General features: G+C 45.8%; 1 protein-coding gene across 1 annotated transcript in view; it reads right to left on the bottom strand.

The window, feature by feature from the left end:
- Positions 1 to 19,665, bottom strand: part of LOC311142507 (cell adhesion molecule DSCAM-like) — a gene marked incomplete at both ends in the record, with an annotated part of 151,585 nt that overhangs the window by 10,621 nt on the left and 121,299 nt on the right. Inside the window, 8 exons of the mRNA XM_084178167.1 lie at positions 468 to 623; positions 9,629 to 9,775; positions 10,227 to 10,476; positions 10,675 to 10,745; positions 11,501 to 11,668; positions 12,008 to 12,136; positions 12,273 to 12,369; positions 12,636 to 12,835. Of these exons, the coding sequence (XP_084034293.1) occupies positions 468 to 623; positions 9,629 to 9,775; positions 10,227 to 10,476; positions 10,675 to 10,745; positions 11,501 to 11,668; positions 12,008 to 12,136; positions 12,273 to 12,369; positions 12,636 to 12,835 (1,218 nt within the window). The remainder of the gene's footprint in view (positions 1 to 467; positions 624 to 9,628; positions 9,776 to 10,226; positions 10,477 to 10,674; positions 10,746 to 11,500; positions 11,669 to 12,007; positions 12,137 to 12,272; positions 12,370 to 12,635; positions 12,836 to 19,665) is intronic.

Below are 19,665 nucleotides of genomic sequence, written 5' to 3'. Positions count from 1 at the left end.
TTATCCTTGTTTTGTGTATCATCTAAGGAAACCACTCCGTATTTAAGTTTTGCCAGTGTCAAAATCATTCATTCCAGTGAGCGTGCCTGAACGTCTGATGCTACAGAGCGATCTGCAATATGCAAGAGCTGCAGTTTTTCACCTACTTATGTGAGTCATCTGCACCAACTGTCAACAAAAATGTATATAATTTCACACCAAATTCAAACAGAAGTCCTGTCATAATTATTTCTACTTTGCAAAACGCTCTTCCATAATGCAAGAGGGGATATGTAAATCTAGGCACGGTTGACCTACCACAGTTGACCCCTGACCTCTAGTATGATTAGTATGATGCAGTTTCCCCTACAGACTGATGTAAGTTCAGTTTTGCATCTTCCCCCTAATAGTTAAGGTTAGAATTTAGGGAGCGTAAGCTAATCCTAGATCAGTGCTTGAGAAGTCTCCTGGTCTACTGGTGTTCGTACCGTCCTCCTTGGTGCGGGTGAAAATCTGCTCGCTGCGCACCCCGTCCCCGGCCCGGGTGAAGGTCAGCACCTGGATGCTGTAGTTGGTGTACTTCTCCAGACCATCCAGCTCCAGAGATGGCTTAGAGGTGGTCACGTTACGGATCTCCCCCAGCTCTGAGATAGGAGAAGGAGAGGAGGGGATAGAGGGCAAGGAAAGGAAATAAGGGTCGAAGTAAGGCAGAAAGAGAAGTAGGGAGCAAGGAAAAGAGACAGGGAAGAAGGGAGGGAAAACAACAAGGATGTCAAATGCAGAATTACTGTAAATGTCAACTAACTTAGAAGAAAAGTTGCTTGTGCGCTACAGGTAAATACAAAACATTAAGAACACCTGCTCTTTCCATGACATAGACTGACCAGGTGAATCCAGGTGAAAGCTATGATCCCTTATTGATGTCACTTGTTAAATCCATTTCAATTAGTGTAGATGAAGGAGAGGAGACATGTTAACCTCTTAAGGATCGGACCCTTTTTTTCAATTTTCAACTAAAATGACATACCCAAATCGAACTGCCTGTAGCTCAGGACCTGAAGCAATGATATGCATATTATTGATACCATATGAAAGGAAACACTTTGTGGAAATGTGAAATTAATGTAGGAGAATATAACATATTAGATCTGGTAAATAATACAAACAAAAAAACATGCGTTTTTTATTCCATCATCTTTGAAATGGAAGAGAAAGGCCACAGTATAATATTGCAGTTTAGGCGTAATTTAGATTTTGGCCACTACATAGCAGCAGTGTGTGTGCAAAGTTTCAGATTGATTCAGTGAAGCATTGCAATACTGGATTATTTTGTATAAAGTCTGCCCAAATGTGCCGAATTGGTACATTTATACATTTTCAAGTACATAACTATAGAGAACATACAAAAATGATATGGTAAAACAAAATGTAAGTTTACACACTTCCAGGAATATCATACATGATGGATAATTAGTTTATACACTAACTTTCACACATCTAGATGGCCGGGCGGGGTGGGTGTGGAGCCAGAGACAGCAGGGGTTCAAACTGTAGAACCCAGTTCCTACATTTGAATATAAAAATTGATTTTATCAAACAAAACTATGCTACATTTTATCTCTGGGACCCTTAGGATGACAAATCAGAGCAAGATTACTGAATGTAAGTACATTATTTACCTTCAGAGGTGAATGTATCAAACCAGTTGCCGTGATACATTTTTTGTTGTTGTGCACTCTCCTCAAACAATAGCATGGTATCACTGTAATAGCTACTGTAAACTGGACAGTGCAGTTAGATTAACAAGAATTTAAGCTTTCTGCCCATATAAGACATGTCTATGTCCTGGAAAGTTTGATGTTACTTACAACAGTCAACATGTGCCAGCATCCCTGTGGAATGCTTTTGACACCTTGTAGAGTCCATGCCCTGATGAATTGAGGCTGTTCTGAGGGCAAAAGGGGGTGCAACTCAATATTAAGAAGGTTCTTAATGTTTTGTACACTCAGTGTATACTTGTATAGTATATCACATACAGAAAATAAGATGTCCAAGGATGTCATACATAACAACTTATTAAATCAAACCATGGACACAAATACAGGATTAAAAATCCCATCCTTGGTCTGTTCTGGTGTGTCTGTCCTCGACTCTGACGATGCTTCTCTAAGTGTTGAATAATGGATGTCTCTCCCTCTCTCTATTTCTCTCTTTCCCTCCTCTACTGCAGTCTGGATTAGAGCCACAGTCTGTTAATGCTCCATCCTCCCTGTTAGTACATCTCCTTCTCCTCCCTCTCTTCTAATGTAACCATTCAAACACTGAACTGTTCCAAAGCAGCCATAGCATATTTGTTATTTATTTATTTATTTCACCTTTATTTAACCAGGTAAGCCAGTTGAGAACAAGTTCTCATTTACAACTGCGACCTGGCCAAGATAAAGCAAAGCAGTGTGATAAAAACAACAACACAGAGTTACATATGGGGTAAAACAAAACATAAAGTCAAAAATACAACAGAAAATATATATAAAGTGTGTGCAAATGTAGCAAGTTATGAAGGTAAGGTAATAAATAGGCCAAAGTGCAAAATAATTACAATTAGTATTAACACTGGAATGATAGATGTGCAAGAGATGATGTGCAAATAGAGATACTGGGGTGCAAATGAGCAAAATAAATAACAATATGGGGATGAGGTAGTTGGGTGGGCTAATTTCAGATGGGCTATGTACAGGTGCAGTGATCGGTAAGGTGCTCTGACAACTGATGCTTAAAGTCAGTGAGGGAGATAAGAGTCTCCAGCTTCAGAGATTTTTGCAATTCGTTCCAGTCATTGGCAGCAGAGAACTGGAAGGAATGGCAGCCAAAGGAGATGTTGGCTTTGGGGATGACCAGTGAGATATACCTGCTGGAGCGCATACTACGGGTGGGTGTTGCTATGGTGACCAATGAGCTAAGATAAGGCGGGGATTTGCCTAGCAGTGATTTATAGATGGCCTGGAGCCAGTGGGTTTGGCGACGAATATGTAGTGAGGATCAGCCAACAAGAGCGTACAGGTCACAGTTGTGGGTAGTATATGGGGCTTTGGTGACAAAACGGATGGCACTGTGATAGACTACATCCAATTTGCTGAGTAGAGTGTTGGAGGCTATTTTGTAAATGACATCGCCGAAGTCAAGGATCGGTAGGATAGTCAGTTTTACGAGGGCATGTTTGGCAGCATGAGTGAAGGAGGCTTTGTTGCAAAATAGGAGGCCGATTCTAGATTTAACTTTGGATTGGAGATTCTTAATGTGAGTCTGGAAGCAGAGTTTACAGTCTAACCAGACACCTAGGTATTTGTAGTTGTCCACATACTCTAGGTCAGACCCGTCGAGAGTAGTGATTCTAGTCGGGTGGGCGGGTGCCAACAGCGTTCGATTGAAGAGCATGCATTTAGTTTTACTAGCGTTTAAGAGCAGTTGGAGGCTACTGAAGGAGTGTTGTATGGCATTGAAGCTCGTTTGGAGGTTTGTTAACACAGTGTCCAATGAAGGGCCAGATGTATACAAAATGGTGTCGTCTGCGTAGAGGTGGTTCTGAGAGTCACCAGCAGCAAGATCGACATCATTGATATACACAGAGAAAATAGTTGGCCCAAGAATTGAACCCTGTGGCACCCCCATAGAGACTGCCATAGGTCCAGACAACAGGCCCTCCGATTTGACACATTGAACTCTATCTGAGAAGTAGTTGGTGAACCAGGCGAGGCAGTCATTTGAGAAACCAAGGCTATTTAGTCTGCCAATAAGAATGCGGTGGTTGACAGAGTCAAAAGCCTTGGCCAGGTCGATGAAGACGGCTGCACAGTACTGTCTATTATCAATCGCGGTTATAATATCGTTTAGGACCTTGAGTGTGGCTGAGGTGCACCCATGACCAGCTCGGAAACCGGATTGCATAACGGAGAAGGTACGGTGGGATTCGAAATGGTCGGTGATCTGTTTGTTAACTTGGCTTTCAAAAACATTCGAAAGGCAGGGCAGGATGGATATAGGTCTGTAACAGTTTGGACCTAGAGTGTCACCCCCTTTGAAGAGGGGGATGACTGCGGCAGCTTTCCAATCTCTGGGGATTTCAGACGTTACGAAAGAGAGGTTGAACAGGCTAGTAATAGGGGTTACGACAATTTCGGCGGCTAGTTTTAGAAAGAAAGGGTCCAGATTGTCTAGCCCAGATGATTTGTAGGGGTCCAGATTTTGCAGCTCTTTCAGAACATCAGCTGTCTGAATTTGTGTGAAGGAGAAGCGGTGGGGGCATGGGCAAGTTGCAGCGGAGGGTGCAGAGCTGGTGGCCGGGGTAGTGGTAGCCAGGTGGAAAGCATGGCCAGCTGTAGCAAAATGCTTGTTGAAATTCTCAATTATTGTAGATTTATCGGTGGTGATAGTGTTTCCTAGCCTCAATGCAGTGGGCAGCTGGGAGGAAGTGCTCTTATTCTCCATGGACTTTACAGTGTCCCAAAACTTTTTGGAGTTAGTGCTACAGGATGCACATTTCTGTTTGAAAAAGTTAGCCTTTGCTTTCCTAACTGCTTGTGTATATTGGTTCCTAACTTCCCTGAAAAGTTGAATATCGAGGGGGCTATTTGATGCTAATGCAGTACGCCACAGGATGTTTTTGTGCTGGTTTATTTAAGATTAAGAGGAAATTACTTTTAAAGAACAACCAGGCATCCTCTACTGACGGAATGAGATCTATATCCATCCAGGATACCTGGGCCAGGTCAATTAGGAAGGCCTGCTCGCTAAAGTGTTTTAGGGAGCGTTTGACAGTGATGAGGGGTGGTCGTTTGACCGCAGACCCGTTACGGACGCAGGCAATAAGGCAGTGATCGCTGAGATCCTGGTTGAAGACAGCGGAGGTATATTTAGAGGGTAAGTTAGTCAGGATGATATCTATGAGGGTACCCATGTTTACGGATTTAGGTTCGTTGATAATTTGTGTGAGATTGAGGGCATCTAGTTTGGATTGTAGGATGGCCGGGGTGTTAAGCATATCCCAATTTAGGTCACCAAGCAGTACGAACTCTGAGGATAAATGGAGGGCAATCAATTCACATATGGTGTCCAGGGCACAGCTGGGGGCTGAGGGGGGTCTGTAGCAAGCGGCAACAGTGAGAGACTTATTTCTGGAAAGGTGGATTTTTAGAAGTAGAAGCTCAAACTGTTTGGGCACAGACCTGGATAGTATGATAGAGCTCTGCAGGCTATCTCTACAGTAGATTGCAACTCCACCCCTTTTGGCAGTTCTTTACCGTGTAAAGGAACAGTCCAGCAGGCATCAGCTGTGCAGCTGAGTGATCATAAGGTCCAGTGAACAGCAATATGTGAGTCCAAGAGCAGTTCAAATTTGTGCTTCAGCACAGCGAGAAGGAAGCACGTTGTAGTTTGCTTGTGCTAGCGGGCCGGGGCTAGCAAATGGATCTTTGTGGTCGTCGCAACGGGAAGCCTGTTGAAACCACAGACGATTACGTCGGCAGACCAGTCGTGATGGATCGGCAGGGCTCTGTGTCGACTCTAGGAGGTCCCGTCCGGTTGACAGAGAGGTAGATAGCTGGGAGATGTGCCTGACTCAAGGCTAGCTCAAGGCTGATTAGCCAACAACAACGTTAATTTGGTTGCAGCTAGCTAGTTGCGATTATCCAGTGTTAATGGTCCAGTGATTCAGTGATTCCGGCAGAAAATCCGATAGGTTCTGGGTCGATAACTCGCTGTGCAGACAGTGCAGACTGGCCGATAATAGTCCAGGCTAGAGCTGGCTGGTAGGTAGTGCAGGCCACGGACAATGGAGAAAAGCCGCTAACGGTGGCTAATAGCAAGTAGCTAGTTAGCTGGTTAGCTGGCTACTCCCGTCCGGTAGACAGAGAGGTAGATAGCTGGGGCTAGCTCAAGGCTAACTGGTGCTACGGGGGCAGTGGTGATTATCCTACAGCAACATCCATTCGACATCCATCCGGTTGCGGCTAGCTAGATCCGGTGTTATGGTCCAGTGATTCAGTTATTCCGGCAGAAAATCCGATGTTCTGGGTGAAAACCGCTAACGGCGGCTAATAGCAAGTAGCTAGTTAGCTGGCTGGCTAGTTTCAACTGGAGATTCTAGATAAAGGTGAGTAAATAATAGAATCCGTTCCGCATTGAGTGAGGCGGGTTGCAGGAAAGTATATTTAGTAGAAGGATGAAAAGTGTGATAGGGAAATATATACGTAAAATACAAAAAAATATACAAAAAACTGGCTATTTACATGGACACACAAGAGAACACGACCGCACTGCTACGCTATCTTGGAACGGAATATGAAGAGCTCTGGAATCTGTTAATCTATGGCTCTATAGCTCCTTCATTTATAGTTGTGTTGTGGGCTGATCAGAACAGTTCTCTGGGATATAACAGTGAGTTATAGGTTTATGAGTCATAATAGCGTGATTTGGAAACGTACAGTAAAATATATGCTGTATACTAATAGTTGTAATCACCGAATTCTGACTCAATGTACTGTAGGTACAATCCATTCGGAGAGTATTCAGACACTTTCCCTTTTTCCACATTTTGTTACATTACAGCCTTATTCTAAAATGGATTAAAAAAAAATATCCTCATCAATCTACCTATAATACCTCATAATGACAAAGTGAAAACATGTTTTTTGAAATTTTTGCAAATATATTACAAATAAAAACAGAAATATCTTATTTACATAAGTATTCATTTGCTATGATACTCAAAATTGAGCTTAATTTGCTAAGATGTTTCTACAACTTGATTGGAGTCCACCTGTGGTAAATTCAATTGATTGGACATGATTTGGAAAGGCACACACCTGTCTATATAAGGTCCCACAGTTGACAGTGCATGTCAGAGCAAAAACCAAGCCATGAGGTTGAAGAAATTGTCTGTAGAGCTCCGAGACAGGATTGTGTCGAGGCACAGAAATGTTTCTGCAGCATTGAAGGTCCCCAAGAACACAGTAGCCTCCATCATTCTTAAATGGAAGAAGTTTGGAACCACCAAGACTCTTCCTAGAGCTGGCCACGGCCAAACTGAGCAATCGGGGGAGAAGGGCATTGGTCAGGGAGGTGACCAAGAACCCGACGGTCACTCTGACAGAGCTCCAGAGTTCCTCTGTGGAGATGGGAGAACCTTCCAGAAGGACAACCATCTCTGCAGCACTCCACCAATCAGGCCTTTATGGTAGAGTGGCCAGACGGAAGCCACTCAGTAAAAGGCACATGACAGCCTGCTTGGAGTTTGCCAAAAGGCAACTAAAGGACTCTCAGACCATGAGAAATAAGATTTCTCTGGTCTGAAGAAACCAAGATTGAACTCTTTGGCCTGAATGCCAAGTGTCATGTCTGGAGGAAACCTGGCACTATACCTACGGTGAAGCAAGGTGTTGGCAACATCATGCTGTGGGGATGTTTCTCAGCGGCAGGTACTGGGAGACTAGTCAGGATCGAGGGAAAGATGAACGGAACAAAGTACAGAGAGATCCTTGATGAAAACCTGCTCCAGAGCGCTCAGGACCTCAGACTGGGGTGAAGGTTCACCTTCCAACTGGACAACGACCCTAAGCACACAGCCAAGACAACGCAGGAGTGGCTTCGGGACAAGTTTCAAAATGTCCTTGAGTGGCCCAGCCAGAGACCGTACTTGAACCCAATCGAGCATCTCTGGAGAGAACTGAAAATAGCTGTGCAGCGACGCTCCCCATCCAACCTGACAGAGATGAGAGGATTTGCAGAGAAGAATGGGAGAAACTCCTCAAATAGCATTATACCCAAGAAGATTCAAGGCTGTAATCGCTGCCAAAGGTGCTTCAACAAAGTACTGAGTAAAGGGTCTGAATACTTCTGTAAATGTCATATTTCAGTTTTTTATTTTTTATACATTTGCAAAAAAATCTAAAAACCTGTTTTTGCTTTCTCATTATGGTGTATTGTGTGTAGATTGATGAGGGAGAAAAACGATGCAATCCATTTTAGAATAAGGCTGTAACATAACAACATTTAGAAAAAGTCAAGGGGTCTGAATACTTTCCAAATGCACTGTATTTGAAATCCATAAAATGGCTGATAAATATATACCATTGATGAGTGCTAGAATGCAAATAATAAAAGGAATCATTGTTTGAGTAGAATAACAGAGTGATGAGTTTGATTACTGCAGTGGTGCCAGATGTTTAGTGGGTAAGGTAGCTTAGTGGGTAAGAGCGTTGTGCCAGTAACCGAAAGGTCGCTGGTTCTAATCCCCGAGCCTAGGTGAAAAATCTGTCGATGTGCCCTTGAGCAAGGCACTTAACCCTAATTGCTCCTGTAAGTCGCTCTGGATAAGAGCGTCTGCTAAATGACTAAAAATGTAAAAAATGTAAAAAAATGTTTAGAGCAGTGTTGATGGATAAGACACAGTTGTTCCACCATCTTAGAAAAGGGGCCTATATCCCCCTCTGCTGGTACATGAGGTAAACAACCCTTGATATTTTCCCAACAACAACATTTATATTGCTCATATTTAGAATATAATGAAGAGCACAACAGGCCCTGGCTGAAGGTTTAGACAAGTGTCTTAGACAATAAATACATCGATGTGATTTCTATCACACATATCACACATTCTTAGTATATATTTTCAGTGTATATATAGATTGCATTTGGATTACTGATACAGTGTTACTTGGGTTGTTAATTGGATTCCTTCTGACGTTTCTTGATTTCTTAATTTTAGTTTTTTTGATTATTTGTGTACTTGTTTGACATTTTACTGCACTGTTAGGAGCTAGACATTTTACTGCACTATTAGGCGCTAGTAACAGAAGCATTTCACTGCACCCACTATAACATCTGCTAAACTGTGCGACCAATAAACTTTGATTTGATATAATGAGTGACATCTTTCATTTAAATGAATAAGATCTGTATTCATATGAATTGTTGTCAATGGTACATAAGATATCTATATGTGAAAGTGTATGCACTCACTAACTGTAAGTCGCTCTGGATAAGAGCGTCTGCTAAATGACTAAAATGTAAAATGTAAAATATGTATATAGTAGATGTAATACATGGCTATGGCTGTAGTATTGTTTGGAGTGTGTCCCACTATGACATGTACTGTTACTATGCAAACTAGATTGAGTGCTGCTTTTCAATTGGTGCATCCAGGGTCCATCAGAGGGGATGTGATATGACAGATGAGGGGTCAAAAGTAACAGTGCTGTCAGAAGCCATCACTCTGACGTCTCTCCAGCACGTGATGACTGCATGCCATGCCAGGCTGTCTGAGTTGAACTAGAAAGCCTGGGTCACAGCTAATATGTCTCATTCATCCACTAGAATTATCATGCATAGGTAATCATGTTGATACTGTATACATTCTATGTGTCTTGGAGGTTACGGACAAGGGCAGATACAGTGTAACATCTACATCCTTCTCTCTCTTTGTGTGTGTGTGTGTGAATTTGTATGTGTGTGTGTGTGTGTGCCTGCATGCATCTGTGTGTGTGTGTGTGTGTGTGTGTGTGTGTGTGTGTGTGTGCCTGCATGCATCTGTGTGTGAGTGTGTGTGCCTGCATGCATCTGTGTGTGTGTGTGTGTGTGTGTGTGTGGGCTGTACCTCCGTCGGGCAGGTTGGCCCAGTAGATGACCCTGAAGCCGAGCAGGATGCCATTGAGGGCGTCTTTAGGAGGGGTCAGCCAGGATAGAGAGATGATCTCTGGGGACGCTGCTGTGGCCTGGACGTTCTCTGGAGGTCGGCTGGGAACTGTCACAACCAGGGAGGAGGAAAAACAACATTGTTACCTCAGTCTCCAAACAAGTAGAATGTACAGAAGAGTTTACTGAAGAGAGGAGAATATTGAGATACTCTTGGAAGTGAACTTCATAATGCTTATTTAAAGTAAAAAATTAGGGTTTTGGGACCTATCCTTCATCAGGTATTTTTTTAGCCATGACAAAAATGACCAGCCATTACAATACTGAACATCAGCTGTCACTACACCAGCAGTACCAACACCATCCATGAGATGTCGATAAAGCTCCATCCTGGGAGTTCACTCCCTTCAGAGACAAAACATCAGTCATTTGACCCTTGATGCACCACAATACTGTAGAATACCCTAATTCAGCTAAAGAAATGTTTGAAATCAGTAAGATTTTAACTGTCCACGATATTGTTACTGATAGCTAAAGGCAGACTGTGTGTGTGTCCTCACCGTCCTCCAGCGTGGTAGAGATGACCTCCTGGGAGGAGGGTCCTGTCCCAGCGCTGTTGCTGGCCTGCACCACCACCCCATACTGGGTGAACTTCTTCAAGTTGTCCAGGGTGACACTCTCACTGTGGTCATTGTCCCCCGTCGACTCCATGGTGATGACGTTGAACTGGTAGTTCCCCCCGGTGCTGAACTCCCTGTAGCCCACCTGGTAGCCCCGGATCGCCCCGTTCTGGAGGTGCTTCTTAGGGGCCTGGTGGAAGACGGAGAGAGGGAGGGAAGAGGGAGGAGAAGGGAACGTACATTTAGATATTGGGGGACATCTTCTTGAGGACAGAAGAATGGTTGTGGCCCTCAATGACCTGAACTGTAACAGACCATGCAGGTAGTAGACCACAGAGCTACAGTAAGTTCTTCTCAGTCTTGATGGAATTGATTAAACATATCTTACCCTCCAGGAGACTCTGATGCTCTGAGAGGAGAAAGCTTCAAGCTGCACATCTTGTGGGGGACCATCAGGAGCTAGAAGGAAGAACATACATCAAGGTCATTCAGATCTGAGCTACTGTCAGTTGAGTAGACGAGGTACAGGAAGGCAGAAATTAGTCTGCAAAGGAATTAAACTATCCAGTCAGTGTATTCTGAAGGTTATTCCAAGGTTAAGGCAAAGATCCTGAGACATGGAAGGCTAAAGTTCTACTGTATCTATGGGTAGACCAGATTATTTGGTCTCAGATGACCCAGCCCACTTGAACAATAATAAAGATGGAGGTCATGTTTACGAGAGGTCATGGGGGACAGAGTCAGAAGAGAAGTGAGAGAGAGAAGTGCAGTGTGGGGATTGGGAGGAACCACCAAAGGGAACAGGAGCAATTTGCAGAGGGGCCGGCCAGTGATCTATTGACCACAGTGTGACATTTACAACATGGTCTGCTAATTGAAAAGTCCCACTTTTAGTGCAGGGTCAGCATGTGTTCAATAATGCAACAGAGCTGATGTCACTCTGCTGTTAATGAATTGACTTCCTCATCCCCATTACCCTCTTTTCTACCTCTTTCATCCTAGTCACGTATGTAAGTCAGTCACGTATGTAGGTCTTTCCTTTTGCAGTTCATCATCCTGCCTGTTTGCCTGCTTTGCCATTGTATATATGAAGTGCATCAGTCTAAATGTGTATGTACAGTATAGCTACGCATGTCTGTGTGCTTGCCTTGTTGTTGTATGTCTGTGTCTGCATGCTCTGTGTGCATACATTTAACCAGTGGTGGGTCTAATACCTGCTTCGTCTGTGGTGATGGTGAGTTCGTTGCTAGCCTCACTCTTGCCGATGTGGTTCTTGGCAAACATGCGGATGTTGTAGGTGGAGGAGGGGTGCAGGTCTATGATGGTGGCCTGGTTGAGCTGGGGAGACACGTCTTTGGTCCTTTGGGCCATTTCCCAGGAGCCTGTGGGGCCGGGGTCAAGGGTCAAGGTTTATGGGGGTTAGTGAGGACCACTAAGTGGGGCTAAAGGTCAAAGCCTGCTAAGTGCATTAGTCTGCTGTATTGAATTATAGAACTGAGAAAAATATCATGTATAATCATTCTCTGGAAGACAGGAGGAGCCCATCCAGCTTAACATGAGGATACATAGAAGCATTTCACCAGGATAGACCTTAGAAATACACAGGAAGTGAAAATATTTGTATTCTGTCCATACAGTGGTATGCGCCATGTAGGCTTACTGTACCGCTGGCATCCAGAACATATCATCTCTTACAAAGAGAACTCTTGTTTGTCTTGTACCTGATTTGTTCTTGCACTCAATGTCGAAGCCTGTGATTGGGCTGTTTCCATCGAAGCCCATGGTCCAGCGGAGGGCAATAGTCCTGTCCTTCACCTCTCTGATCTCCACCTCAGGAGGGTCCGGGGGCTCTGAGGGACACCATAAAGTCACATACATGGTTATACAACGCTAGGGTGCTTATTTTGCATTATTACCCTAATTGGGGGGTTCAATTTTGTATTTCATTTTGTTTTCATGACAATTGTCAGTGGTGTGCAGCTGTACCTTGCACTGTTAGCTGAATGATCCCTCTGTCTTCACCATAGGAGTTGATGGCATGGCAGGAGAAGAAGCCAGAGTCTTCCCTCACTGTAGGCCGGATCTATGGGAAAAGGAAAAAGAGGGTCAGCTACATAGATGAGGATGTGCATGGAAAATACACATTCTGGGCTAAATCATTCACAGACAGGACTCATGATGAGCCATCATCATACCGGTCTACAAACGGACAAATTTAGTGCAGGCTTCTGCTACAACGCTTTGCTCCAAGCAAAAGCCCTGCATACCCAGTAGCTCTCCACCTGGCCTCAGCTGAGGTAACTGTAACTGGGAAGAGGGCAGCACCACTCCACTGGTGTGTCTGTGTACCTGCAGGGTGGAGATGACCTCGTCGGCCACCTCTTTGACGGTGACCACGTAGCGGTGGCTGCTCTCCGGGTTGATGATGCGCTCCTCCTTCTCCCAGCGCACCATGATGGGCTTCTCCCCGTGGGCCGTGCAGCTCATCCTCTTCTCACTGCCCTGCGTGGCCAGCGTGGTGTTGGGGTACGACGTGATCATGGCCGGGACTGGAAGGAGAGAGAAAAAGCGGATAGAGAGAGAGAGAGACAGCCAGAGACAGAGACAGAGACAGAGACAGAGAGAGAGAGAGAGAGAGACGGGACATGTTACATTAGTTATGAAGTAAGACAGGCTGAACATAAACACATTTAGCCATAATCCAATTCCAGTGGGACATCATAGTGATACCTGTCACATGGAGGGTCGTTACAAGACAGGGGAACACTGTAATGAATCAAATCTCTCTGCTCAAATGACACTTAATTGAGTCATAGTATTGCTGACTTCAGTGGTTGCTAAGTGTTTTGGTTTACATTCTGCAGATATTGCTCCAACTTCTAACATAAAATACAGTGAACTCCATGCTTCCCTGTTATGTTGAGCTGTGACAACAAACATCTTATGACAACAAGCAGCCAAGGCTTGGATCTGAGAAAATCCCTATTGGCAGGTCTCTGCCAGTACACTAGGACAGCACACTACTTACACACACAGCTCATTACCCCCACAACCGAGTGTGTAATGACACACACACACACACACACACACACGGCTCCTGTGATGTGATGGAAAGTGTCAGGCGAGGGGTTGCAGACATTTAAGTTTCATCTCTTATTCATTCCCCAGCCATTTTGAGCCATGCTACAGAAAAATAAGGTTGATTTATTTTGCATGAAAACTATGAATTTTTAGTGTGATGCACTTGAAGTAGTGAGGGAAAAAATAACTCCTCCCCCCTTCTGTAAATGTTAGCGTTTTGAGCAACAGTAATCTCATTGTGCCATTTAAAGTGGCTCCGAGGTGCAATGTTTACCCCCGACAGAGGCTGATACTACGCTAAACAGTTATGACCTCGACCACTACACTCTTAGAAAAAAAGGTGCTATCTAGAACCTTAATGTGTTCTTTGGCTGTCCCCATAGGATAACCCTTTGAAGAACACTTTTTGGTTGCAGGTAGAAACCTTTTGGATGTAGAACCCCGAAAGGGTTTTACCTGGAACCAAAAAGGGTTCTCCTACGAGTGTAGTATTACCATGATTATGACATAGGTAAGCTCAAACTAGCCTAGCTAAGACTAACATCATGTTGATGGGACACTACAGTGTTGATGTGTAGTCAATGAAACACCTATTGTACAGGGCTACATGAGGTGAGGTGGCCATCACACAGGGGGAGATCACACAGACATGACCAATGTAATCAGTGTGTGAGTGAGAGAGTAGCACAGCTGTGTCTGTCTGCCCGAGGCACATGCCACAGTGCCAGGGTGTTTCATGGGCCTGTAATTGCTGTGTTGATGTATTTCTTTAATTTCCGGCGGAATTATGGGCAGAGGAACACGTCTCTGGGGGCAGGGGGGCGAGGTGACGCCTCCACTGGGAGACTTAAACATTGGACAGCCACACATTTTTTATTTAACACAGTGGACTACATACAGTAAACACACATGCACACGCACGCGCACACACACGGTTTAATTAGCAGCACTGACTGGTATGTGTATCTCTGGCTGACACAGTAGAGGTTAGGGGAGCCCCATTTCTAAACATCCAGCCCAGAGGGCAACAAACATGATGCATGTCAGCCTGCCTCTCTGCCTGGCTGCAGGGAATTCTTGGATATTCTGCTCCCACGAGACAAAAGCTGCAGCTCCCCCCTCCCAGGCTCCCTTTCACCTGGCCAGGTTACCATGCCAACCAGCATCGGACAATCTATTTCTCCCTCTCCCTCTCCCTCTTTCCCTCCATCCCTGTCCTCAGGGGAGGCCATTAATAGTATCCAGGAATAGAACATGGAGCAGCCATTGATTTTCTACAGGACCAGGATTACACTATCCCAGCCCTGAATGTCGCAATGCAGACCCCCCAAAAAAACAGGGATATACACAGTACCAGTCAAAGGTTCGGACACACCTACTCATTCAAGGGTTTTCCTTTATTTTTACTATTTTCTACATTGTAGAATAATAGTGAAGGTCGGGGGATTGTGCAGGTCAGGTCATCTGATGCAGCACTCCATCCTTCTTGGTAAAATAGCCCTTACACAGCCTGAAGGTGTGTTGGGTCATTGTCTTGTTGAAAAACAAATGATAGTCCCACTAAGCCCAAACCAGATGGGATGGCGTATCACTGCAGAATGCTGTGGTAGACATGCTGGTTAAGTGTGCCTTGAATTCTAAATAAATCAGCAAAGCACCCCCACACCATAACACCTCCTCCTCCATGCTTTACGGTGGGAAATACACATGCGGAGATCATCCGTTCACTCACACCGCGTCTCACAAAGACACGCCTGTTGGAACCAAAAATCTCAAATTTGGACTCCAGACCAAAGGACAAATTTCCACCGGTCTAATGTCCATTGCTCATTTTTCTTGGCCCAAGCAAGTCTCTTCTTCTTATTGGTGTCCTTTAGTAGTGGTTTCTTTGCAGCAATTCGACCATGAAGGCCTGATTCACACAGTCTCCTCTGAACAGTTGATGTTGAGATGTGTCTACTTGAACTCTGAGAATCATTTATTTGGGCTGACCTTCATGTCTTAAAGTAATGATGGACTGTCATTTCACTTTGCTTATTTGAGCTGTACTTGCCATAATATGGACTTTTACCAAATAGGGCTATCTTCTCTATACCCCCCCACCTTGTCACAACACAACTGATTGGCTCAAACGCATTAAGAAGGAAAGAAATTCCATAAATTAACTTTTAAGAGGCACACCTGTTAATGGAAATGCATTCCAGGTGACTATCTCATGAAGCTGGTTGAGAGAATGCCAAGAGTGTGCAAAGCTGTCCTCAAGGCAAAGGGTGGCTATTTGAAGAATCTCAAATATATTTTGATTTGTTTAACACTTTTTTGGTTACTACATGATACCGTATGTGTTATTTCATAGTTTTGATGTCTTCACTATTATTCTACAATGTAGAAAATAGTAAAAATAAAGAAAAAGAGTAGGTGTGTCCAAACATTTGACTGGTAGTGTATATACAATGCCTTGTATTCACCCCCCTTGGCAATTTTCCTATTTTGTTGCATTGTAACCTGTAATTTAAATTGATTTTTATTTGGATTTCATGTAATGGACATACACAAAATAGTCCAAATTGGTGATGTGAAAAAAAAAAATTACTTGTTTCAAAAAATTCTAAAAAATAAATAACGGAAATGTGGTGCGTGCATATGTATTCACCCCTTTGCTATGAAGCCCCTAAATAAGATCTGGTGCAACCAATTACCTTCAGAAGTAACATAATTAGTTAAATAAAGTCCACCTGTGTGCAATCTAAGTGTCACATGATCTGTCACATGATCTCAGTATATATACACCTGTTCTGAAAGGCCCCAGAGTCTGCAACACCAAGCAAGCGGCACCATGAAGACCAAGGAGCTCTCCAAACAGGTCAGGGACAAAGTTGTGGAGAGTACAGATCAGGGTTGGGTTATAAAAAAATATCTGAAACTTTGAACATCCCACGGAGCACCATTAAATCCATTATTTAAAAAATGGAAAGAATATGGCACCTCAACAAATCTGCCAAGAGAGGGCTACCCACCAAAACTCACGGACCAGGCAAGAAGGACATTAATCAGAGAGGCAACAAAGAGACCATAAAGAACCCTGAAGGAGTTGCAAAGCTCCACTGCGGAGATTGGAGGATCTGTCCATAGGACCACTATAAGCCGTACACTCCACAGTGTTTCACAATAAAAAATATTTTGCATCTTCAAAGTGCTAGACATGTTGTGTAAATCAAATGATACAAACACCCAAAATACCACTTTGAAGATGCAAAATATTTTTTATTGTGAAACAAACAAGAAATAAGACCATAAAAAACAGAAAACTTGAGCTTGCGTAACTATTCACCCCCCCCCCCCCCCCCCCAAAGTCAATACTTTGTAGAGCCACCTTTTGCAGCAATTACAGCTGCAAGTCTCTTGGGGTATGTCTCTATACGCTTGGCACATCTAGCCACTGGGATTTTTGCCCATTCTTCAAGGCAAAACTGCTCCAGCTCCTTCAAGTTGGATGGGTTCCGCTGGTGTACAACAATCTTTAAGTCATACCACAGATTCTCAATTGTCTAGGCCATTCCAAGACATTTAAATGTTTCCCCTTAAACCACTCGAGTGTTGCTTTAGCAGTATGCTTAGGGTCATTGTCCTGCTGGAAGGTGAACCTCCGTCCCAGTCTCAAATCTCTGGAAGACTGAAACAGGTTTCCCTCAAGAATTTCCCTATATTTAGCTACATCCATCATTCCTTCAATTCTGACCAGTTTCCCAGTCCCTGCCGATGAAAAACCTCCCCACAGCATGATGCTGCCACCACCATGCTTCACTGTGGGGATGGTGTTCTCGGGGTGATGAGAGGTGTTGGGTTTGCGCCAGACATAGCATTTTCCTTGATGGCCAAAAGCTCAATTTTAGTCTCATCTGACCAGAGTACCTTCTTCCATATGTTTGGGGAGTCTCCCACATGCCTTTTGGCGAACACAAAACGTGTTTGCTTATTTTTTTCTTTAAGCAATGGCTTTTGTCTGGCCTCTCTTCCGTAAAGCCCAGCTCTGTGGAGTGTATGTCTTAAAGTGGTCCTATGGACAGATACTCCAATCTCTGCTGTGGAGCTTTGCAGCTCCTTCAGTGTTATCTTTGGTCTCTTTGTTGCCTCTCTGATTAATGCCCTCCTTGCCTGGTCCGTGACTTTTGGTGGGCGGCCCTCTCTTGGCAGGTTTGTTGTGGTGCTATATTCGTAAAAAATTTTAATCATGGATTTAATGGTGCTCCGTGGGATGTTCAATGTTTCAGATATTTTTTTATAACCCAACCCTGATCTGTACTTCTCCACAACTTTGTCCCTCACCTGTTTGGAGAGCTCCTTGGTCTTCATGGTGCCGCTTGCTTGGTGGTGCCCCTTGCTGAAATCCAAATAAAAATCCATTTAAATTACAGGTTGTAATGCAACTGTCACGATCGTCGTTAAGAGAGGAGGACCAAGGCGCAGCGTGATGAACGAACATGTTTATTTATCATTAGCGATAAACACGGACAGTAAACAAAAACAACAAACGACTCGTAACGTCCTAGGTAACATAGACCAACACGGAACAAGAACCCACAAACACAAAGGGAAAAACAGACAGTTTAAATATGGCTCCCAATCAGAGACAACCAGCCACAGCTGACACTCGTTGCCTCTGATTGGGAGTCACTCAGGCCAACATAGAAATAAACAACCTGAACCCCCAACATAGAAATATAACACATAGAATGAACACACCCTGGCTCAACATATAGAGTCCCAGAGCCCGGGTGTGACAGTACCCCCCCCCCCCCCCCCCCCCCCCCCCCCCCCCTAAAGGCGCGGACTGCGACCGCGCCTCCACTAGAACAAAACAGGGGAGGGCTGGGTGGGCATTCCTCCTCGGCGGCGGTTCTGGCTCCGGGCTTGCCCACCACCCTCCAATAAACCCCCCATAGCGCCCCTGGTCCGGTCTGGCCCCGCTGGCTGGAGCTGAACTGGACGTAGCAGGAGCGGTTAACTTCAGCTCCGTTGTGGAGCAGTTGACCGGTACCTGATTAGGCACCGGTGACCCAGGCACGGGTTGTGCCGGACTGACGACGCGCACCCCTGGCTTGGTGCGTGAGGCAGGAACGGACCGGGCTGACGATACGCACCCCTGGCTTGGTGCGTAGAGCAGGAACGGGCCTTACCAGGCTGACGACTCGCACCCCTGGCTTGGTGCGTGGAGCAGCAACGGGCCGGACCGGGCTGACGATGCGCACCCCTGGCTTGGTGCGTGGAGCCGGAACGGGCCTCACCGGACTGACGACTCGCACCCCTGGCTTGGTGCGTGGAGCAGCAACGGGCCGGACCGGGCTGACGATGCGCACCCCTGGCTTGGTGCATGGAGCCGGAACGGGCCTCACCGGACTGACGACTCGCACCCCTGGCTTGGTGCGTGGAGCAGCAATGGGCTTTACCAGGCTGACGACTCGCACCCCTGGCTTGGTGCGAGTAGCAGGAACGGGCTGGACCAGGCTGACGACTCGCACCCCTGGCTTGGTGCGAGTAGCAGGAACGGGCTGGACCAGGCTGACGACTCGCACCCCTGGCTTGGTGCGAGTGGCAGGAACAGGCCGGGCCGGGCTGGCGACTCGCACCCCTGGCTTGGTGCGAGTGGCAGGAACAGGCCGGGCCGGGCTGGCGACGCGCACCGTAGGCTTGGTGCGAGTGGCAGGAACAGGCCGGGCCGGGCTGGCGACGCGCACCGTAGGCTTGGTGCGAGTGGCAGGAACAGGCCGGGCCGGGCTGGCGACGCGCACCGTAGGCTTGGTGCGAGTGGCAGGAACAGGCCGGACCGGGCTGGCGACGCGCACCGTAGGCTTGGTGCGAGTGGCAGGAACAGGCCGGACCGGGCTGGCGACGCGCACCGTACACTTGGTGCGAGGGGCCGTAACAGGCCGGACCGTACTGGGGACACACACCACTGGCTCTACCCCGGGATCTGGAACGGGCCGGACCGGACTGGTAACACACCCCAGTACCTCTCGCCGTGCCTCTAAACCTTCTTTCCCTACTTTGACCAGTGGCCCCCGTAACCTGGTGGCCTTCTGAATACGCCCCTTTTCTGCCTCCGTCAGCCCCGTCGTCCATGCCGTGTGCCCCCCCCTAAAAATTTTTTGGGGTTGCCTCTCGTCCGTCCGACGACGATACAGATTACGCCGTTGCTCCTCTCTCCGTCGCGCCTCTACCGTCTCACACCACGGCCGGCTATCCATCCCGGCCAGGATTTCCTCCCAGGTCCAGGACCCCTGCCCGTCCAAAATCTGCT

Source organism: Coregonus lavaretus (genome assembly GCF_964263955.1).
Source record: "Coregonus lavaretus genome assembly, chromosome: 15".
Classification (NCBI taxonomy): Eukaryota; Metazoa; Chordata; class Actinopteri; order Salmoniformes; family Salmonidae; genus Coregonus; species Coregonus lavaretus.
This window is presented reverse-complemented; position numbering and strand designations above follow the sequence as displayed.